Source organism: Azolla caroliniana, unplaced genomic scaffold (genome assembly GCF_043228905.1).
Source record: "Azolla caroliniana isolate FFs.n. ecotype wild unplaced genomic scaffold, voAzoCaro1.0.p SCAF_5, whole genome shotgun sequence".
Lineage (NCBI taxonomy): Eukaryota > Viridiplantae > Streptophyta > Polypodiopsida > Salviniales > Salviniaceae > Azolla > Azolla caroliniana.
The window spans coordinates 22461711-22485451 of NW_028230440.1; the positions used below are offsets into that span (position 1 = coordinate 22461711).

The 23741-nt window shown below is 36.6% G+C and overlaps 2 protein-coding genes across 5 annotated transcripts; both read left to right on the plus strand.

Moving 5' to 3' along the window:
* The first annotated feature begins 8465 nt into the window (after window positions 1-8465).
* Window positions 8466-12277, plus strand: LOC147864475 (putative protein phosphatase 2C 46). The gene is made up of 5 exons (XM_087320330.1): window positions 8466-8630; window positions 10155-10683; window positions 10780-11141; window positions 11307-11543; window positions 11635-12277. The coding sequence occupies exons 2-5, from the start codon at window positions 10404-10406 to the stop codon at window positions 11929-11931; spliced, it is 1176 nt and encodes a 391-aa protein (XP_087176456.1). The 5' UTR covers window positions 8466-8630; window positions 10155-10403; the 3' UTR covers window positions 11932-12277.
* Window positions 12278-15873: 3596 nt separating this feature from the next.
* Window positions 15874-21504, plus strand: LOC147864476 (Haloacid dehalogenase-like hydrolase (HAD) superfamily protein). 4 transcript variants are annotated; one of them, XM_087320331.1, is made up of 11 exons: window positions 15874-16000; window positions 16214-16357; window positions 17859-17927; window positions 18039-18143; window positions 18226-18280; window positions 18967-19040; window positions 19959-20042; window positions 20127-20267; window positions 20372-20437; window positions 20631-20740; window positions 20824-21504. In XM_087320331.1, exons 1-11 carry the CDS (start codon window positions 15950-15952, stop codon window positions 20990-20992), a joined length of 1068 nt encoding a protein of 355 aa, XP_087176457.1. In that variant the 5' UTR covers window positions 15874-15949; the 3' UTR covers window positions 20993-21504. The 4 variants fall into 4 exon arrangements, with proteins under 4 accessions (XP_087176457.1, XP_087176458.1, XP_087176460.1 ...); XM_087320332.1 differs by having other exon boundaries at window positions 17859-17918; XM_087320334.1 differs by lacking the exon at window positions 16214-16357.
* Window positions 21505-23741: the final 2237 nt, after the last annotated feature.

Here is a 23741-nt window from a genome sequence, read left to right on the forward strand (position 1 = left end):
TTTGTATGCTCACACTTTTCAGTTTTCTTCCTTGAAGCTGGAATCTGGATACCCATTCTAACGAATGACTTTTTTGAAGGTTGCATGAAAGTTTAGTTCTTGTGAAAACAAATTGTCTCATATGTCAACTCTCATCTCTCTCTAATTAGTCTCTCTTATTAGTTTCTTAAGGTTAATTTGCCCTTGTATTTCTAAATGGCCCAAAAAGTATCACACTGCTCTGTTTGTAACGTCATCATGTCCTTGAAGATTTGTGGGTGTGTGGATGACATGTAAAGAATTACTAGTCACTAATTATTAGTCTAATTTTGTAACAATAAGAAACATCATTGGATTGGGTTAAATATTGGAACTCATAGTCTTTGAAGAAGGTGATATGTGAAAAACTAATATTTTATTTTATGACTTAATAATTGGAGAAAATACCTGGATTAGAAGGCTCTCATGTGCAAGCCAAACAAGCGTCTCAGCTTATGTTGGAACACTTTTTCTGTGTGTGCCATCAATAAGTCAAATTGTAATAATCACTCTTAAGGCGATAACTGTTTTTATTCAATACTAACTCAGGACATTTATCATTTTCATATCTTGGTTCTAAATTCTAATAATCATACTACAATTTTGAGGATTAGGGAGTTTACTAAGGCTAACCCTTAACAGTATCCTCCGTTAATTTTTGCTATAGTGTATTTTCATTTCCAATATGTTCGAAGTGTGTATTGTTTTTAATGCTAGTTCAATCTGTTCTCAATTAGTTTTAGAAGGCTCGTTCAGAAGACTATTGTAACACCTACATTTGAGTATGTTGGGATAGTTATGTTTTAAAATATAAAAATAATTTAGCATTGCCTCTGTAAAGAGTACGCCTAAAGATTTATTGAAGTTCATGCTCTACATGACCTTTTTTATGTTGGTTTTATGAGCATCCCTTAAATTTTGAATACAAAGAGAGAGATACTTCTACAAATGTGTTCTTACTTTTTGACGTTGATATCCTTTATATGCACTTGTGCAAGTGATTTGATACCAAAATTTAGAATAGTTTCCTTATGATATAATCTATTTCTAGTATGATGTTTACTTAATGAACCCCATATTTTTTAAATTCTCATACGTCTTTTCATGTTCCATTTATCCTTGGCTCATAAACATGACAACCACTAGGTAATTTAGCTAGCCTTTTTTAATCAAACTCGATCATCATCCACAAATATAACACATGGCACGATATTGTGGTTTGTAGTAGGACCTAGGTGCACAATGTTGCAGGGTAGGTTAGATTAGGCGATTAGGGAGATAGTTGTACTTTATTAGGTTGATATTTTGTCTTCGAGGAAACTTGATTAAAATGACTAGAATATTGTTCGGGGCCATCATTTGATTTGATGCCATCTTGTTGTGTTGCAAGTAAACAATCAAAGGAGAGATGGTGTTGAGCTATTTTTATATGACATTCGTAAAATAATATTCTTACAATTTGTTTCACTTTTCAGGGGCATTAGACATAAAGTAATGGTTCATCTCTCATCAACAAGTCTGAATTGTGTAGTTTTTTTCACATTGTTAGGAAATAAACATAGCCCCCTTGGATCTATATGGCATTCTTGTGTGAAGATTTCCAATTATGAGTCCATCTCCACTATTATCATATTCTACATTATTTAAAAGCCTCTTGGTAAGGCTTCCACGTATCTCTCCAATGTGCGTGCATGCTTGGAGACAAGGTATACACACCTTTTTCACTATTCCCACTAAAGTACATGATGGAATGATAAGGTGTTCATCCTCCATCACTTCCACTAAATTGAAGTCACGAAATGAATAGGACATGCCCTTTGGTGATGTTTGTTGTTGATAATCCAATGTTTGTGGGACGACTCCATACAAAATTGTTTTTATTGTTTGGGATATTTGTGGGGTTTTTCATTGTAGTATTGATTTATTAATGGATTCAAAGAAAGAATGCATAGATCTCCCATTGTAAGCTTCGTATTACATGGTGTAGAATATACATATATTGAAGAGAAATTATTGTGAATTTAAAGGGAAAGTGCACATCTAGAAAAAGTAGGGTCAGTTGGTGGATTGAGTGAAAATCTCGCAGGATAGGTATTAGAATATGCTTCATTGGGAATCAATGAATACCTTTTCTATTGTATGCATGAATTGACTTTTGGATTTATGCAAGTCGAATTGATGCCAAAATATGGATTGGGGCTACATTGAAGTTGTCAATGGATGATTTAATATACGTTTCTAATTTTTTGCATCAAATGAGCCACCTTGTGCGAACAATGTAATAATGAGGAGGGGCCTTTGGTGTATGTGGTGGTTTAGAGATATCTTCAATATTAAGATAGTCTAACTCTTCAATATTAAGATATTCTAACTCTTCAATATTAAGTATATAAGCTTTACAAATATTGGATAAGGGCACACTTTGCATGTCTAATGCATGGGGTTCAAACTTGTTTTACCTCTAGTACTTTTTTGCTTTGTTCTCATTCTACTTGATGATTTAACAAAAATCAATATTTTGTGAGACATTCATAGGAAATATGTGGCAATCTAGAATGACATTTTATTGCTAAAAGCTAACTTCCGATTGTTGTAGGACAAGAACATTGATGTCGCTCATGTAATGATGAACTTTGCACTTGGAAAAGCATCTATTTCTTCAATGTAGTTGATGGATCCCATTTTTGTTAAGGCCATAAGAAGAGTTTTGTTTTCTTTTTAGTAGTCCACCACATTGAAATTGGATCACCTTCATATAGGGTCAAGTAGTTGGTAAAGCACCAATGTCCCATGGCATGATGTGCTTGTAATGGTTCACAAAATTTGGGAGGACTGAATATGAATCACCCTAAACAACCTTTGGCCGACAAAACGACATAACTTGGGGAAAGAATTGACTTGAAAAGTTGGGTCTAGATGTTTGTGATGTGAACCCAACCAAATTGCTCACTATGTCGTAAGCACCACAAAAGGGTTATCCTTAGATTACATACTTCACTCATTACACCATGTTTCATTTCATTGATATACAGGTACAAGCTTTTGGACTAGCACCACTTGGTTATTCTTGGCCTCAACAACAAGATTTTAGATCTTTTTTGCATCCTCGTTTTAAAAAATATCAATAGTTCTTATTTTGGGACAAAAGTGTGTCCAACTATTTCGAGAATTTTAATAATACAAACTTAATGGTTGAAATATTTTAACATTGCATCACACTTATTTTATGTTTTAAATAATTTTATCGCGGCCAACCAAATGATTAACCGGTTAGGAGTCATGTTCAATAGGTAAACAATTATAGCTTTGACCTTTTAGTTGAAATTAACCATTAAATTTCTAAATGCTTGGATTTATGCGTATTAAGGATTCATCAATCAAAATCATATGCCATTTTTAGGTAGAATGAGGAACTTTCTTTGTAACACTAGATTCGGAGGACATTATTCTTAGGGTAGGTTCCTACATTGGTAGAAAGCAAATAAAAGTTTTCACGTTTTCATATTCCAACATGGAAAACTATCTTTCACCACCACAACATTCAACATGTAAAGAAACCTCTCTATTTAAAATTATTTGTGCTCCCTTCAAATGAAGTATAGTGGCACATTGTCTTTGCAAATTAACGCACAATGGTATCATCTCCATTCAAATGACATGCTCTCTCACCTCCCTCCCTCCCTCCCTCTCTTTGTATATTTGACCTCGGACAATGATAATAAAATCTATGTCTTTCTTTTTGTCATTTCTTGCTTCAAATGACATCCTCTCTCCTAAATTGTAAAACTATCTCTTGATCAAAATGATGCATAGTCTATTAAAATGATATGGTCTCTCTTAATGATACCCATTGCTAAAATCACATGCGCTCTTTGCAAAAGAGCATCCTTAATAGAAAAGGAAACATTGTCTCTTCAAAATGACATCTCTCCTTAAACTTACATGCTCTCTATTTAAAAAGACAACCCTCTCTTCAAAATGAAATGCTCGTTAATACAAAATGTCTTTGCTATCAATATTGTTGATATTCTAGCTAGGTAAACTCTCAAAGACGTTGTACGGCTACATAACTTACAAGCAATTCCTCTAAGGTCAAGGTACTCACACAATTTAGTTGTAGAATTCACTATTCCTTTCACAATAAGTGCATCTCATAATACTAGATCAAACAAGAAACCCATTTTTCTCCAATCAAACCACGCAGCAAATGACATTATTGTAGGAAATATGGAGTCAAGTTGTAGCCACACTAAAGAGACAATACGATGGCATCACGGGCGGATCCGCCAGAGCCGAAAGACAAACGATTAGCCTTCATCCAACAACGGTCGTCCTCTCCTTTTCTTTAGTCAGTGGGCGTCCACATAAGATGGAACTATCGAGTCCCTTCTAGGATTTGTATATAACATTTTCAATTGTAAATTTTTATAGCTAATGGAAAGAATTATGTTTTTGGAAAATAAGAAAAATAAAAACTCATTTTTCATACCCACGGCACGAACTCCAATATCCACGGTAGTCAAGCACAACTGTAGGTTTCCTAACTGAGAACTTGTTGAAACGGTGACAACATTTCCCAATTAATGAGGCCCAAAGTTGTAATATAACCACCCAAATGGCTTTACCAAATAGACATATAATGAATGTGTGTTCGGCATATCTTCTTCAATCATTGTACAAAAAAAATCCTTCCTTAATTGTGTTGGCCTTTTGAAGTCACCACCAAAGGCAACCCAAGCACTGCCGCTTTCCTCATAAACACTTTTGCACATAATAGAACATAAGATTTCCATTTCGTGTCCAACATTTGATTCCATAGTATGAACCATACGCACCATATGTGCATTTGCATTCGCAAATGTTTCAATCATTCGTGTAAGAAAAACGCCCTCAAAGAATGATAAATACCATACTTTTGGATTAACTATTTATTATGAGGTGAATAAGCCTAAAAAATAGGAAAAAAACATTAAAAAATGGGGAAAACGAATGTTATGCTAGACGAACACGAATTTTACGTACTATGCTTGATTCACTATCATATACATCAAGTAATGTTCCATATGATAGATGTCATTGGTAAGAACCATGAGGATTGTTCTCTCGCAATTGAATAGATGATCTTTCCAATGTTTTTTGACAAGCAATTCCACGATTAGGAATACAAGAATAGGCAATGCAAATCTTCATTAACGAAACACTAGATCATGTCCATGAGGTATATGAAATTTGATTCTCACTATCTTGATGACAATGATATGTGTGAGTGTCTAAAATAATATTTTGTATAGTTATCAATCCAAAATGTCACCATTAAATTGAATTTAAACGTGGACTTTCTTTCCATTCCAAGCAAGAATTGTGAGGACGTGACTAGCTCTAATGGAAGATAATGATAATGATGTTTGTAATATGGTTTTTGCCCGCTGACCAGTCTCAAACTTTGTTCCTAAGATAGCACAAAATGTATTGTTGAACTATAATAGATTATAAGTTTAAATAATGGAACACTATTGATAATAATCATCATGAAACTATAAATAATTAAAGACCTAGGTGGTAGTTCTTGTGCAATTGAATATAAAGGTATGTATATGTGTGAAAGGTAAGGTGAGAGAGAGAAGAGAGAGATGAATTTTATTATTGTCCTTGGAGTCAAATGTGACATATGGAACCAAAACCAAAATTGTTTGTAAATTGTAGATGCGGAATTGAGTAAAGACTCTTTGATCAGGAGCTTTGAGAGTTCTCACAATGTCGTGATGTGGGGAGCCATGATATGATGAATGGTTAAAGAATAAGGTAAAGGTATGACAAGAACCAATGAAATAGGATGAATCTTGAGGCATTGGTCAGAGCATACTTTTTTAACGATAAGGTCAAGTGTTTGAATCTTGTCCGGACCACAAAAAGGAATATGTGGACTTCAACATGTCAAATGAAGGCAATAGGAAGGGATAATCGACATTTTGCTCACATCAACCTTGAGAAGATGAGTAAATGTGCATGCCAATAGAAGACTTACTATTTCTATTTGCATAAGGAGCTCTATAAGCCTATAAAGCTGCTAAAAGTCAACTTGAGCTTAGGATTACGAATCAAGAGGCCATTCAAGATCGATAACGATAAAATGTGACTAAGTCATCGCTCATAGGTCTTATGAGCCAAAAGTCGAGGTTTTCCTCCTGAAACAACTTTTTATTCACATATTCTTCTATCTTATCTACTTTCATATAAGCCACTCCATGTAACTGAGTCGAGTTTTATCTCATTGTATCTAAATTAGTTTGTGAACTTTGATATAAAATAATATTTTGTTGCATCCATATAATTTTATTTATGGTAATTCTATTGTCTTCTACAAATTGTGATCAAACAAAGATCACAATGAATTTTTCGACTCGAAAATCTGAGTGTGGACCACAAAGTTATGTAAACGTTAGAGCAAATTTGACGAAATGAATTCCAAAGAGCCACATTGAATGGCTTACCAACAAATGCAAAGGAGTTGGTGCAAGGGTTGAGACGTATGTTTTGGAACACAAATCTAGTCACCAAGCAACCATTTATGAGCAACTCTATAATTGTCGCACAAAGGGAGTTGAAGCCGGCATCCCATCCACCAAGTTGACATCTCACTCTCAAGATAAATTTGTGATTTTAGAGGAAATTTTGATTCCTAAAGTGCCACGTCTACATCAAGGAAATTTCCTCAAGTGCTACATAGCATTTGAGCGAATTGCTCATTCGAGGAAACCCCTTGATCAAGAAATGTTCCTTGAATGCCATGTGTAAAGTGCTTTCCTCGATTTGACTAAAGCACCCTAGCATCAAGGAAGTTTGCTCGATTCGAGAAGACCTCCTCGATACCACGCAAACTGGAAAGGAAGCTTAAGATTCCATATCTTGCATCCAATTAGAACGCAAAAAATTGTTTTGATGTGTCTTTTGGATCGTTTTGCTTGCTTCCCATGAGATTCTAGAAAGTCATTGCGAGGGACTTTTTTGAACCTTAAGCATGTCTTCAACAACCCTTTCCTTGTCCATTAGAGCATTTCAACCTTTATACATTGAAGATCTCTTGCCTTTCGAGGCACCAATTTCTTAACCCCTATGTGTACATCTTCTATAGTAAAGAAGGGAGGCACATGTGAAAGAGAACCATAACACATGATATTTTCAACAATTGATAGCTCATACATTCTCACTAATTGCAATTGCTCATTCACCATCATCATGATTTTGTTATGATATAGATATCCTTTACATTAATTGTATGACAATGTATATCATAGAAAGTTACAAGGTTATGACAAGGGAATGAGTGGATTTTAACAAATACTTGTGCCCCCACACTTGTATGATCATACAAATGTTGGACAATTGAGCTTGTTATCTCAAAATAAATTGCAATCCTTGCTAAGAATAAGTATTCAAGTGTTATGTATTTGCTTTACATCTTAGATTCCATGCTAAAGGTTCTAAGATACACAGACTACCCCATGGAGACTCAATTACCGTTCAAAAAAAGACATACTTGTAATTGCACCAAATATAAGAGAACTATAAGGGTGATAGTATAAGTTTCGACCTTGAGTGTTTAAGTCCCTCCTCCCTCTCCCTGTCTCTCTATTGAATCACCTTCTTTAATCTTAGACCTTGGAAGCCTAATTAATGTATTACGCCTAATATTGCATTTCATAAAGTGGATTGTGGACTAATTAAAGCTCAAAGGTGTTGATGATTGCATTTCTCTTTGCTCTTTTATCAAGTGCTTTAGAGTGTTGTACAATTTCTTCTTGGTTTAAGTAATTGTTTAATCGTGCTATTGTGATTAAGATGCAAGGTAAGATTAGTGCGTGCAAAGCATTTAGCAGATACATCAGAAGCTCAAGAGTGGCCAACATCCACTCTCACTTGTTTTGCCAACAAAACAGTGGATAATGCTACATCTGTTACCACACACCGACCTTGAGTTTGGTCTCACGAAGAATGGTCAGGTAAGACATAACATTCGGCAAAAATACCGAAAGAGGGCTACATCTTCTGTGAGAATATACCGAGAGAGACCACATTGTTATTGGCGAAGACAAGAATGTGGGAAGAAAGCCGATCTCGTTATTCTTCCCCTAATACAAGGATTTTAACTTGAAAAAGCAAGCCTTGGGGGCCGTATGCATGCATCTTCAGGAGGGCTATTTTTGCGCATAGGGTACTCGGGTCCCGCCTCCACGGCCCTCGGGTTTGGCCTCACGGGCTCTTGGGTTTGGTCTCACGAGCTCTCGGTGTTTGGCCTGCCTCCGGGCCTTCGGGTGGCGGCTTGGCTTCACTTCACGAACCCTCGAGGTAAGCTGCCTAAGCCGCCTAAGCCGTCTAAGCTACCACCACCACCACAATGGATGGTCCTTCAAAGCTTCTGCTTTTCTCTCTCTCTCTCTCTCTCTCTCTCTCTCTCTCTGAGTCACTCTGTTCTGAAGCTGCCATTGTTGATGGCGATGGCGATGGCGATGATGATCCGTTTCTTCTTCTTCTTCTCCTCCTCTCCATCGTCTTAATCGTTTCTTTCCCTGCGAAGGACGAACCTCTTACCTTCTCCAATCTCTGCGCATCAGGTCAGTTTAATGAACTCGCGGCCTTCTTGAGCTGTTCTCTTCTATTGTTCCATCTCTGTCTGATTAAGTTCCTCAAGCTAGACACACACACACACACACGCACATAATCTTTCTGTTCGATCTCTGTGACGTATAGAGGTACCGGAAAACACACGGTTTCGTGATCATTCTTTTCTGTTTGAATCTTCCTTCTCGGGAAAGACAAAACTTTTCTGTTCGATCTTCTTGCACCATTTAGGTCGGCGAAACACAGAAGTTTGAAGGAGATGGCCTGATTTTCCTTCTCCGCGTCAATTCAGGAAACATGGCGTTCTGTTTCATCTCTATAGAAACACAAAGCTGCATCAGATTTTTCATTTCCTGTTTGATATTCCTTGTCCTCAAAAGGTCAAGGGAATACAAAGTTTAGTCAGATTTTGTTCTTTGATCTTCTCACATAGTTGGGTCAAGGAGACACAGAATGTCAGGATCTTTTTTGCTGTTCGATCTTCTTTCATTGTTAGGTCAAGGAAATGCAAAGTTTTAAGGAACTTTTTTCCTCTTCTGTTTGAGATTTCTCGCCATAAGGTCATCAGAAGAGCCGATGTTTAGGAACCTCTATTCCTTCTTCTTTTCCATCTCGACGCATAAGATCAGCAAATATGCAAAGCGTTAAAAAGATCTTGCTGTTTCATCTTTGCGCTGAAGGTCAAGGAATTATACCAAATTGATCACTCAGAAAACGCAGTTGAAAGGAGCTTCGGATGTTTGGTCTCTGAGTATAGGCTTAAGGAAACAGAAAGCTTCAAAGAGCTTTTGCTGATGGCCCTCTGCACAGAAGATCTGTTTTTCTTCCATTCATGTGCTTGCGATCAAGGCAGCACACAAATTTAAGTAGCTTTTGCTGCCAGGTCTCTGGCCATAAGGTCAAGGAAACTCAAAGCTTTGAGAAAATACAAAGCTTTATGGAGCTTTCGATGATTGATCTCGTATAATGTCAACAAGACACAAAGCTTTATTGAGTTTTTGATGTTGACCCTCTGCAGATAAGGTCAAGGAAACCCAAAGGTTTAAGATGAACATAGTTCAATGAATTGAACACAAATTGTCAGGAAAACACACATTTAAGGAGATTTTGATGTTGGATCTCTGTGCATAGGTCGATGAAATAAAAAACTTTATGGACATACCAAAGTTATAATAAGCTTTTGCTGTTTGATTTCTTTACAAAATGGTTAGGGAAACAAAGGTTTAAGGAAAACACTTAATTCTGTCCTACTTGTGCATGTAAGGTCAAAGAAAAACATATTTAAGGATCGTCTTCCAGTTATCTGATTGTACGCCTTAGGGGTTAGGAGTGCCTTTAAAGAAATCTTGAAGACATATGTAGAACCTTCCAAGTTTTTCTGTGTGATTTTATAGTAAGGCTTTTTATACAATCTTCTTCTTCCTAATTGAGAATTCTCTAGCAAGTTGCAATATTTGAGGTCGTTTGTTGTTTTTTGACATTTCTAACTCACTACACTGGTTTACTCTTCATCTTAGCTTCATCAAGAAAGCAGACATTCTTTGTGAGGATCTTTATCTCAAAAGAACAAAAAGGAGAACAAACGTTTGGCATCCATATCCTCTTGGATGACATGATGATCCAATCTAAGATATCGTAAATGTCGGCCACCAGGTTTCAGATTGAACTGCAGTTTGATTGCTCCGTTGGGGTATAAACTACAAGTTTACGAGTGAATTAGACTAGATTTAGGTCCAACCTGAATCACAACTCATTTTGTCTCAATAATGAGTATCTTTTCTGCTTGCTGTAATCCATTGACAAGATGTCTACGGCCGGGTGATAGCATACATGAAGAAGAACAAGGTTCTCTACTATGGCACAAAGGTCTTACCCAATGCACGACCGGGGACTTCTCCATAGCTGTTGTGCAAGCAAATGAAGTTTTGGAGGATCAAAGTCAAGTTAAAGTAGGGCATTATGGTACTCTTATTGGCATCTATGATGGTCATGGAGGTACAGAAGCATCTCGATTTGTTGCAAATTGCTTGTTTCCGAAGATTGAAGGTAGAGCTTAGTGGGCTGTTATAATGCTGTACTTATTTCTGTAATAATTTCTTACTTATGTCCATATTTTCTTATGCTTTAGTAGATCTTGTGCAGGTTTTGCTCAAGATGTAGGGGGAATGTCATTGAAAGTTTTGAAGCAAGCCATTAGTGCAGTAGAGGAAGAATTTGGCAGCATTGTTGAGAAGAATTGGCCATCTGAACCTAAAATAGCTTCTGTTGGAACATGTTGCATTGTGGGAGCTATAAGTGGAAACAATTTGTATGTGGCTAACCTTGGGGATTCAAGGGTTGTTTTGGGGACACAAAAGCAAGGAAAAATAGTAGCATTGAGGATTTCAGACGAGCATAATGCAGGAAATGAGGAGGTGCGGAAGGAGTTGAAAGAACAACATCCTGATGATTCACAGATCGTTGTGCTCAAGCATGGTGTTTGGCGTGTAAAAGGGGTTATCCAGGTGAATCATTAATATTACCAACATAATCATTGCTTCAGTATGCTTATTTGAGGTTTTATCAGCACTTAATGGAGGCAGTGGCATGCTGGAGTGAGAAAGTCAATCCTTTGGAGTGTCAGGTTATCTTGACATTTTCTGAATTTAAACATTTGGAGAAATTTGCAGGTGTCAAGGTCGATTGGTGATGTGTATTTGAAGAAGCCGCAACTGAATAAAGATCTGTGTTTTAGCCATGGGGGAGTAGCTATCTCCTTCAAGAAGCCTGTTTTATCAGCTGAGCCATCTCTTCATGAGAAAGTGCTTACGGTGGAAGACCGTTTTTTGATATTTGCATCTGATGGACTATGGGAGCAGGTAACAGACCAGGAAGCTGTTGAGATAGTGCATAAAGGATCAAGAGATGTACGTATCTTTTCGTTGACATACTTTGTTATTGATATTATTGATTTACTTGCACACTGTTTTTGATCTGACTGATTCGTTCACACACCAGGGAATTGCCAAAAGACTAGTACGAGCTGCTCTTCAGCAAGTTGCAAAGAAGCGTGAGATGCGTTATTCTGATCTCAAGAAGGTTGAGCCTGGTATAAGACGCCATTTTCACGATGATATCAGTGTGGTGGTTGTGTTTCTTGATCATAACATGATGGGCATTCAAACTTCAACGAAAGGTAGAGCTTGCAAAATTTCGATGGACAGTGTGAATGCACCTATAAATATTTTCTCTTCTGAAAGACTGCAGAATATTCATCTTAAATCACAGAGAACAAATCCGGTTGCTCTTTTTTGAACATTGGGATGGGATAAAAATGGATAGGTTTTCCCTTTATGCTTTACTTTTTAAACTTATCCTCTCAAACTTCTTAAATTGAAGTATGTGAATCATCACATTTATATATACCTTTGAAACTCGATGTAATTACCAATGACTATGATTGCAGGCTACAATTGCATGATTGTTTCTAAACAGTAGAAACGATAATTTTGTAAATTATAAATTGTAATGCTCCATAGAGCAATGTAATAAAACACGTTGTCATATATTGACAACGTGTTATAACCATATCCAATGCCAGTATAAGCATGGTGTACAATATTTCTTAAAGAAACATAGCTAATCATTCTTCTTTGTTTTCTTTGTTTTCTTTGTTTTCGTTGTTTTCTTTGTTGAGGAAGCAGATTATTGATTGTAAATATCTCATCATCATAACTAGTATCAGAACAAACTTTGATGATTCCTTCCCTTGTACCTTGTATTAGTATGGCAATGGCATTTGTCTATGAAGCTTGATTTTTCAATATATTGAGAAAGATTATTTAATTCTATTTGTTAAGGCGAGGAGAAATTAGACATACATTTCTTTACCTCTATTTTTGTTTATTATTGGCGATATACAATTTGTATAAAAGAGCCAATGATCATCACCAATCAATAGTGTAGTGCTTCTCTAAAGGGGTCCAATTCGGTACAATCTAAAGAGGCTTAGCGAGGTAGATTTGATGGTTATTGATAGTGCAACCATTTTGGTTTTTAATTGAGCGATTTTACCAAAGCACCCTTAAACATATTCACAAAATTCTCAAATTACCCCTCAAATTTTGAGAAGTGCTATTGCATACATACATGTACAAATTCAATTCTTACTAAGAGGGACAAAGCTTATAAGTTATATTGTTGTAGTTTAGTTGGTGATGGTTATTGATAGTGCAATCATTTTGCTTTTTAATTGATGATTTTAACTTCACAAAATTCTCAAGTTACCCTCTCAAATTTCGAGAAGTGCTACTACATACATGTATAAATTCAATTCGTATGAAGAGAAAAAAGCCTAACTTGTTGTAGTTTAGTTGGTGAGGTTGTGAAGTGAAGGCCAAAATTGCATTTGACCCTACATTCCACAATGGCATCTAGTAGCTTAAGCCATATCTATGGTGTTAAAGAGTCATGTCGTAACTAAAGCCATCTATATGGTGTAATAAAGAGGCAAACATGTAGTAACTCAAGACATGAATGGTGTAGTAAAGACGTTTGAAAGTCGAGCCTTGAACTCAAGTGTTTGCGAAGCTATTTTGGAAGCTATCTTCTATTTTGTGAGAAAGTGTTTCTTTGAAAAGCAATGGTGGGCAAATCACTTTGGTGATGGCTTTACACAAGACATGTTTATTTCCTTGTACAAAAAATTAAGAGGATGCCAAACATATTCCTTGGGGGAACATATCATAAAGGTTCCCTTTTTTCAGTATACAGTAAAGCTAGGAAGGTCATTACTAAGGTCTATGAATGTAATGACGCCAGCAACACAAAAACATTGGACTGACTGGGGTGTTTCAACGTTGCAGTTGAAAACATATTGGAGATGGATATGGTCTTTCAAGGGGTCTTCTAAATTTATTCTTTTTAGATGGCTATTAGTGCATGCTGCATTACCAGTTGGCCAAACGTTAAAAGGGAATGTCGCACAAAATCTCAGGCAATGTGAATTATGCTATGCAACGCCGGAGACTAAGCATGCCCTTTGGTATTGTCCCTTGGCTCAACAAGTATGGAATAAAGTTCTTTCTTTATTCCTAACAATCATTGTTGGTTGCTTGTTCTCATGGGGAGCAACGGTGTGGGGAGTATTACACTCTAGCCTGATGTTGTATGAGGCAGATGATATGCAAGAGGCCATGACGGCGTATAACAGAAGATTGATATCAGTTAGTCTGTTTCAGCAACCTCGAAAGCAAATGCGATCTATCGAGATTTGGAAAACTGTGACTACAATAACATTATGGGTATTATGGAAATGTAGATGCAGTCGACTTTACGATGCCGCAAAACTTGGCATTCCAGAGGTATTGCTTTAGATATGGGAAACATTGTTGACAGTAGTTTGTGGCCAGTATGATAACATGGCTGGTTCTCCAGAAAATATTCATAAAAGAAGGATGAAGCTTCTTCACTTATGGAGGAAGGTGCCTCTCTTTGAAATGACAAACCAAAGACCTCAATGGAATTATCATCTTCCATGGACCTTTTCTTGATATAAAACCAACATGTTAATGTATCGTTTAAGGCTCAACAACCCTATATAAGTTGTTTTTGTATGTACAAGTTTAGGTGTACATACATTACGTTGTAAACCTACGGGCAGATAACTTTCACTTGTACTTTCTCGATGTTTTAATACTATTGAAGAAAATCTTTCAGGGAAAAAGAGAGGATGCCAAACATAGGATTCGTTACATGCCCAATTGATAAAGCCATTCGGGTTATTCTATTGCAACTTTGGCCAATGTCAATGAGGGAAAATTTCAAGCTAGAGCTTTGTGCTCTTGGGCATATAAGGCTATGTTGGACTACTTTAGGTACTGGGGTACATGGCACAAGTTACAACAAGAGAGCATGAAGAAATGGGTTGATGGTCTCTGTGGGAGTACCACAAATGGCTACATAGGCCAAAAGGAGAATTGTGGTTTGACAAATTATGGAATTGAATTTGTATAGGCTCCTTGTCCTTGGAGGTTTACAACAAAAATGGGGTATTTACCCATTCATCGAAAGTAAAAATAAAATAAAATAAAACTTAAGCTAAAGAGTTCTAGTAAAAAACATGCTCTATAAAGGAAAATGACTTTATACTATGTCATTTCCATCCAAGTCTCTCGAAAAGAAGAGAGAGAGAGAGAGAGAGAGAGAGAGAGAAAGAAAGAAAGAAATATTAATGTCTTCCAAGGCCAAAATTGTCCCATGAGAGAGAGAGAGAGAGAGGGGGGGGGGGGGGGGGGTTTCATAAGCCCATTACTTGGTGGCTTCATGTGATCAAGGCAGGTTGGTGTTCTCGATTAATGCTACGAGCCAAGGTATTTGTTTGGAGAGTTATGATTGGAGCTTTACCATTGGGGGATGCATTAAAAAAAAGAAACATTACTAAAGGATTGTGTTTCTTTTGTTCGGTAGAATTGGAACATAGTAGGCATCGATTTATTTCTTGCCCGATGGCAAGGATGGTTTGGAGGTGTATCAGTTTAGTGTGGATGTCTCTAACCGGAGTACGTCTATCTTCCTTCAATTGGGTTTTTGCACATATGGAGAACAACGAACCAATGCCTCATTCTCAAATTATTTTTGAGTTCTTGAGGTATTGGGGGCTATGGTTCAATTGGAATATGCGGAATGCCTTCATTTTTTATTCACAAGTGGGAGTGAGAAAATATGTTCTAAAGTTAAAATGACTTCTTTTGTGGCAATTGACAGTGCTAGAGAAGTCACGAAATCTCAGCCAGGAAGAGAGAGAACTCTGCAAGGTCACATATCATCATATTCGCCATTTGAATTGGTGTGTAGGGTGGCATTGAGTTTGGTGTCGTAGTTTTCTTTAGATCCCTAGATAGATGGGGTTCTATAGTTTGTTGTAAGTTAGTCATGGTGGTGTTTTTTCTTTCGTAATGAAAGCCATTATTTACAAAAAGAGAGAGAGAGAGAGAGAGAGAGAGAGAGAGAGAGAGAGAGAGAGCACTATATCCATGCCCATTTGACACTGGAGGAGCCAAGAGAAACAGAGAGATAGATGATGCATACGAGGGGTATTTTGGGAGATATTGTAAATACGAGGGGTATTTCGGGAGATGTCGAAAATACGAGGGGCATGACGTTGTAAATACGCGAAAATACGAGGGGTATTTGGGGAAATACGCCTAACAATACGTACATTTGGCTCTGTGGGGATGTATATATACATACCAGACAGAGAGACTGTGAGGGAGAGGGTGTACAGAGCATCCATGCCCATCTGACGCGTGGAGGAGCCAAGAGAAACAGAGAGATGATTCCTACTGCCCTTCTATATCCAACTCCTCTCCCAAACACCTCCTGTGTAAGCTCTCCATCGTTTCTGCTTTGCTCTGTTCTAGAAGTAATTCCTTTCATAACCTACTTCTGACAGCACCTCCCAAATTTGATTATGGTTTCCCTGTCCTAGAACTAAATTCGTGTATATGTCAAAAGAACATAGTTGTTATGTACTCTAAATCATTTTTTGTTTCCTCTTCTTTTCTTTTTCTCTTTGTTGTTTGTTTTGTTTATTTAGGCTTCCAATCTGATGAAACCATGGTCTGCATCGGGGATATCATTGAGGTTATTGAAGAGGAAGGCAGGATTATACAGTAGAAACCATCATAAAGGGTTGAGCGTGGATGTGATCAAGATGACTAGATCATTGTTCATTGACGAGGTATGTTGCTTACTAATTTTGTGTTATATATCTATCTATCTATCTATCTATCTATCTATCTATCTATCTATCTATCTATCTATCTATCTATCTATCTATATATATATATGCGTGTGTCACAGTGTTTGCTTCATGGAAAAATAAAAAACAAAAGCATATGATATAGAAGAAAAAAGATTAAGGACATAAAATTGCATGTCAACATGGAAACTTAGAAATGACTAGATCATTCCTCATGGGTGAAGTTTGTTTGCATCGTCATGGGGGAGGGTTTTTGGCCATGTTAATCTGTCATTGCAAAAATTCAGAGGAGGTAATTATTCATGGGTGTAGTTTGTTTTTATTGATTATACAAAAAATCAAAGCAAATGATATAGGGATAATCAAAAGGTACGAAGTAATGGCTTGTAGGTGGTAAGTGGGATAATTTTTCATGACAGAAACTTAAGATTGGCAAGTGGTAGGTAGAAACTGAGATAAATGTTTTACCATAGAAAGTTAAGTTGGAACCATGATAGAGCTAATCCCTTTCTTTGGATGAACTTTTCACATCCTTCTTGCTCATTGCATCTCTAATATTTCGCAAGTTTATTGCTTGATTGCATCTTTAAGGGTGAAGATATGGAACTTAATGATTTAACTTATCCTTGAGCCTTTAAATTCCCTTGAATAAGAAGATCCATATTTATTGGAAAAACTTTGTGATTGACATGATTTATCACCATAGAGTAGGCAATTCTGAGACGGGTCATCCATCCTCCATTTGGCATATTTATTCAGACTGTGGAGAATACTATGTATCATAATATGAATATTAATAGCTTCAGAAAACATTCACTGCAGTTGATGGATTATCACAGAAGGATATATGGAATATTGTAAGTGAAAATCATCTGGGAATTCATAACTGCACTCCAATTCATGAAAAAAGTTTGAAGTTGATTTATTCAAGTTCGAGCTTGTTTTTCATGCTTCACATCAAATTATATCATATTAATCATTGACCAGAAATATCTAGAAAAGGATCAGGCAAATTTGCTTAAAATATGGCTTATGTGGGCACTGCCATATTTCATATCCCCTGAGGTTTTGCTTAAATATGAATTATGTGCAAATGCCATTTATATAATCAACATTCTCTTTTCTACCAGACGCAAACAAAATCCTTCAGTCTGATAATGCCATAAATGAACATTCTCTTTTTTATCAGACATAAACACAATTATTCAGTTCATAAAGATGTGGTACATACCTAAACTCATCCCAAGATGATGTTGCATCAGTTATATAAATGCCATAAATGAACATTCTCTTTTCTACGTGACAGCAAACAAATTTCTTCAGTCTCATAATGATATGGTACATACCTAAACTCATCCCAAGATGATGCAAGCTTGTCCTTCATGTACAATTTATGTGTGTTAGATGTTAGCTTACATCTGCGGAATGATAAAGATAGTTATTTCTGCGCTAACCTCTAACAAATGCAATTGATGAACAGGACATTGGTGCAGAACATGGTGAGGGATTTGAGACTTTTAGATCTTGTGGGCCATTGCAGGTAGATGTGGTAAGGCCTGTATATATTGCTTCCAATTAGTTCAAGAACATGGAGAGGAGTTGATGTCTGTTAAGAATCTTAAAATTGATTGCTAGACCACTTTTCTTCTCGTCTTGTTAGGACTATTTGAATGACCGAATGCGAGAGAGAGGGCTTCAGAGGATTCGATATGCAATGAAACCTGATGAGGCCTTTGGGTTGATCTACTCATGGGATAATGTTTTGGTAATCTTGAACTTGTGTGGAGGAATTATAACGTTGCAAGACTGTATTTTATAATTAGTTAACCTTTTTTTCACTGATGTAGGCAGACACAAGGGCATTAAGATTGGATGCATGGAAACAACTTGCTTCAGAAGAAGGTAATCAATTATTGTAACTAAATATTATGTGAAGCAAGGAGTGAGGAAATTGTTAGAGTAATCTAGGATTTTTTGTATTAAAAAAGATGTCTCTAATAGTGCTGATAATTTCAATTAGAAGACACACGATTACATAATCTTGCTAGGTTTATCTTACATTGAATTCCATGGAATAGATTCTCCCCTTACTCCAAACGACTTAACGTTATGGTATTCCAAAGTTCTAAACTTCTATCAGAAATGTTTATATTTCTTCAGCAGTTTCATTTCAGTTCGTAGGAAAATTAAATGTTGCTTTTGGAGTCCGGAGGACATCTTAATTCATTGAAATCCTTTCTCTTGATAAGAAAAGCACTGATAAATATGGAGAAGTAGTCTTCTTGAACATCAAATATGGAGAGAACTGATGTTCATGACTTTTAAAGTGCTCTTCGTATGAATTATGGATTGTCAAGAACCCTTCAGAAATATGTAGAATATTGACAACAGGGCATTGTTTAAATAAATATGTTTTGTTTTCTGGTCATCTGAACATGAGTCACAATTCCTTTTAACAATTTTTTAATTGCAATGATTTGTTGCATCAATATTTAATCACAATAATTTGTAACATCAATATTAAGTCATAATTTTGAAAAACCTTGAAACTTCATCGTCTACTCGTGCTTTTGTGCTTTGGAATACAGGCAAAATTTGGAAAGATGATCAAGAATTTCATAGATACATCCTAAGTATGGGAACTGAGAATGCCGTGAAAAAGGTCATAATCTGCTCTTTCTTTACTTTTTCCTGGGCTTTATGACATCCTCCATATGTGCAATAGGTATTCCAAGATATAAAAAGGCCATAATCTGCTCCGTCAGGATTCATTATATGGCATGTATATGCAAGTTGAAGTGTATCAATGCATTTTGTCACTTGCATCAAATAGCAATCTCATGTTATCAAGAATAATTATTGGGTTCTTTGTATGCTAATCTAATGGTAAAGCTCATAAATGATAAACCTTTGGGTTGTGGGTTTGAGGTACAATGGGTGTCCTATGGTATGCAACATGTGTTCAAACTAGTTGTTCACATGGCTAATGGCAGATTCACCAATATCACTCTCAGGTGGATCCGTCTTTGATGGTGGATCATTGAGGAGGATCTTAATGAGATCAAGCTCTGCTGATCATTTTTCTCATGAATTATCCTTGCCGATCATAGATTGATGCCCAGGTTGTTAGTTTTTATAGCTAGTTGCTGGAAGGGACACACTTCCTTTGTGAGCATTCAGGTGTATGTGTTTCTTTGAAGAAAAACGATTTAACAAAGGTATAGCTCTTAACTACATGAAGCTGTGTAGATGTCCTAGTTTAGAGCCTGCTTATTGTACGATTTTGTACACCTTTATATACTAGCTGTAATGTTTTTGAGAATCAGGGTAAAGAACCTAACTGTGCTTTTCTTTCCATCCAAGCTCTAATTTAAGAGTGAACAGATGAATGAGACACAACAGTATGTCACACTGGCATGAGGGTTATATTCATTTCTGAATGTATCTTGGTTTCTCATATTTACTGAATGTCTACGTGCAATCTTATGTGCGTCATGTGTGAGTGCATATGTTCTATGATTTACTGTCATGCCAAATGCACGTTGGCCTTGCACAGAACTCTCTATCTTGATGTTGGCAGGTACTCTTGTGGGTGAGCTCAAATGATTCAGCTGAGCGTTTGAAAGCACGTCTTTCCAAGATCTATTATGAGAAGCTAACCAAGGTGCAGTTCCCTAATATGTAATGAGCTGATAATTCATAATGATAACTTGTCAAAGTGGTCTTTATTTTCTCTTCATTGTATTAGATACGATCACCGAGGGAGGGATTGAAGGAATGGCTAGATGCATTACAGACAGCAGGTGTTCCCTGTGCTGTTGCATCATCATTAGATCGATTTAATCTACTTGCCGCACTTCAAAGAATGGGCCTTTACAAGTACTTCCAGGTTGCTTATGGTGTTGGAAACTTTTATTTGTGAGACTCTGGATCCAGCTCAATAGTCTTTCTCAAGTTTTCATCTATAGGTCTCATATTTCTTTGTTTATGCAGGCTGTTATTACACATGAAGATGGGATGAATTCTATGGCTCACAGGTTCTTATCTGCTGCAGTCAAGGTAAACTTTTCTTTGCATTTAGTAATTTCCTAAAGATTTAAGATATAGCGGAATTTTAACTTTCAGTATCTTGTGTTTGGGCTGGCTATCTATGTATCCAATCAGAACAATGGAGAAAAAAGATCCAAAATTTTACACATATACACAATTCCCCTGACTATCCTATTGGATATATGCTCTGATGTTTTGACAGTTGGATCGCCCTCCATCAAAATGTGTGGTATTTGAAGACGATCCTCGTGGTATTACTGCAGCACACAATTGTTCCATGAAAGCTGTGGCCTTAATCGGATCACATCCAGCGTAAGGAAACATCTAATTAGTATGCCTTAATTTTATTGACTTGCACAGCATGGAGTAACAAATTATTCTTACCTTCCTTTTAGTTACGAGTTAACGCAAGCAGACCTTGCGGTGAGCAGCTTCAATCAGCTGTCCGTGATCAACCTTCGAAGGCTATTTGCAAACAAAGGGGCAGAGTTCATGGACTTACAGAAACAACCAGAAGAGAAAAAGGCTCCAAAGAGAAGGACAATTACTGATACAATGTCATGAGGAAATTGTGTCTTGATAAGTGCTTATTAATTCTGCTACAGTTATGCAAACAAACTGTATATTCAACTCTGTACCAGATTGATATTACTGTAGCAATGCATGATCTATAATACTCGAATCTGCTGCAACAGAGTTCAGCCTCCTTCCATGAATCATGACCAACAATATTGTTGGATGAGATTATGATCCATTTAAGAAAATGATAGGTTCCAAAGCCATCATATACCAGTTGTAAGGTTCAATTGATAGTTGTCGGGAGTGTGTATATTAATAGGCCACATATTGGATGGTACCCGTCATATATATATATATATATATATATATCCATTTAACAGCCCATGCCAATTCCTTTGGATACAAGCTTAGTGTTGAATTCTGATTAGTATGAGAAAAAGCTTTGTATAAGAAAACTTGGACAAGTTGAAATTCATGTAGCCATATGATTTAACAATGCTTTGTATGACATGACAATTTAGTCTTTTGTTATTGTAATTAGCGATATGCTTAAGTTAGTGGTGTCAATAATGCCTTTACATAATGAATATCAAGGAATCAGAATTGTACGTTGGAAAAAATCATGGCATCTTTATAAAATGAGCATGTTTGAGTCCTTATTGTGTTCTCCTAACTCGTGGAAAGTACTAGCTTTGTAGCAATTTCTTAGCCATTGTCTGAAATAATAGAGTATTATTGTATTACTTGTGAATAAATAACATTTAATCTCTTTATCCAAGTATTACTTCTTAGGATTATAGTTGATATTAATGTGGTTAATGGGTTTAAGACCCAATTATCTCACCTCTCTATTACTCCATATATATCCTTTTAATTCCATTGGGGAACCTTACCAATTGAGTTGCATCTCTCTCTCTCTCTCTCTCTCTCTCTCTCTCTCTCTCTCGCTTAGCACATATATGGATATGCGATATGTTTAATGATGCATTGCAACATGGTATGCCATATGATTGGACTACAAATTGGATCAAACCTTTACATAAAGGCGGAGATGTAAATAATGTAAACAACTATCGAACCATCATGGTTGGCTCGTTAATGGCAAAACTATTTGGATGTATAATGGAATCAAAGATAAGTGTATGGGCAGAAAAAAATGGTAAGAGACCTTATGGACAAGCTGGTTTACCTGCCTCTTAGCGGCGTGTAACACATTCATTCCATTTATGATTTGAAGGAACTTCAAGGCCAAGATATTTGAAGCTTTCCACACGTTCAAGTGGCTCATTGTTGTACATAATGCATGGTTTATCTCTTTTTTGACTATTCACAAGCATATTCTTTGTTTTAGAGCTATTGACACTTAATCTAGTATGCATGCAAATTTTTTCCAATGCCTTCATAAGCTTTTGTGCATCTCCTGAAGTATTTGCAAAAAACACTACATCATCCGCATATAACAAAAGCATAATCACAACATTCCCAATGGCAACTTCTTCAACACATTCTTCCTTTACAAACTTGGTAACCATTTCTTCTAATTCATCAATGCATAGACCAAATAATGTTGGTGAGAGTGGACATCCTTGCTTAACACCAATAGTGCTATTGAAAAAATTTGAAAGTCCATCTCTCATACGCACACAACATATAACCTTCTCATATATTCGGGAAATTGCAAGCATATATTCACTTGGCACCTCAAGTTCTTCCATCCGCCTCCAAAGATGCTCACAAGTTACCATATCAAAAGCTTTCTTGAAGTCTACAAAGCAACAATATATACCTTTACCTCTAAGTTGACTTTCCTCCATTGATACTCGAAGAGTGACAAGATGATCAATGGTGCTATGGTGTTTTCGAAAACCAGCTTGTCCATAAGGTCTCTTACCATTTTTTTCTGCCCATACACTTATCTTTGATTCCATTATACATCCAAATAGTTTTGCCATTAATGAGCCAACCATGATGGTTCGATAGTTGTTTACATTATTTACATCTCCGCCTTTATGTAAAGGTTTGATCCAATTGGTAGTCCAATCATATGGCATACCATGTTGCAATGCATCATTAAACATACCGCATATCCATATATGTGCTAAGAGAGAGAGAGAGAGAGAGAGAGAGAGAGAGAGAGAGAGAGAGAGAGAGAGAGAGAGAGCTAAGTCACATGCAATCTTGGAGATATTAAGTGTTGGGTCCTCAAGAAATATCTTTTTGACACTTTGGTGACCCCGATTCTTCTCTATGGGGTGGAAGTATGGGGCGGTAGCATCCCTAAATCTACGTGGAAAGAGTTTGAAAATGTCCAAAAACATTTTCTTACAAAGTTTCTACAAGTTAAGAAACAAATGCTCTACACCCTCCTCCTCCTTGAGACAGGATCGCTTCCCATTGAGATCATGGCCATGGAAAGGGTTGTTGAATACATGCTTAAGGTTCAAAAAAGCCCCTCACATCAACTTCCTAGAATTGCATGGGAAGCAAGCAAAAAGATCTAAAAGACGCATAAAAGCAAAATTGTGTTCTGGTTGGATGCAAGATTTAGAAAAATGATTTGGTAGATGGGATGCAAGACACTTGCTTCATGATGCGTCACTAGATTCCTCTATAAATGAGGCCTTTTTGCAACGCTAATGTATCATGACATGGGACAAATGTGGTGGCTCACGCTTCACACATTACACTACAAATGTTGCACCTAACTACAAAACCATATTCTTCGCGGAACGGGGAAGCCATAGACATCGATACATGTTAGAGCCCATCCTGATATCTGCCATTCGAACCATTG

Excerpts from the sequence above, each read along its gene's own strand:
- LOC147864475 (XM_087320330.1), top strand. The coding sequence starts at position 10,404 with ATGAGTATCTTTTCTGCTTGCTGTAATCCATTGACAAGATGTCTACGG. Across the intron at positions 10,684-10,779 it reads CTTGTTTCCGAAGATTGAAG|GTTTTGCTCAAGATGTAGGG; the intron begins GTAGAGCTTAGT and ends GATCTTGTGCAG. Across the intron at positions 11,544-11,634 it reads TGCATAAAGGATCAAGAGAT|GGAATTGCCAAAAGACTAGT; the intron begins GTACGTATCTTT and ends TTCACACACCAG.
- LOC147864476 (XM_087320331.1), top strand. The coding sequence starts at position 15,950 with ATGATTCCTACTGCCCTTCTATATCCAACTCCTCTCCCAAACACCTCC. Across the intron at positions 16,001-16,213 it reads CTCTCCCAAACACCTCCTGT|GCTTCCAATCTGATGAAACC; the intron begins GTAAGCTCTCCA and ends TTGTTTATTTAG. Across the intron at positions 18,281-18,966 it reads ACAACTTGCTTCAGAAGAAG|GCAAAATTTGGAAAGATGAT; the intron begins GTAATCAATTAT and ends TTTGGAATACAG.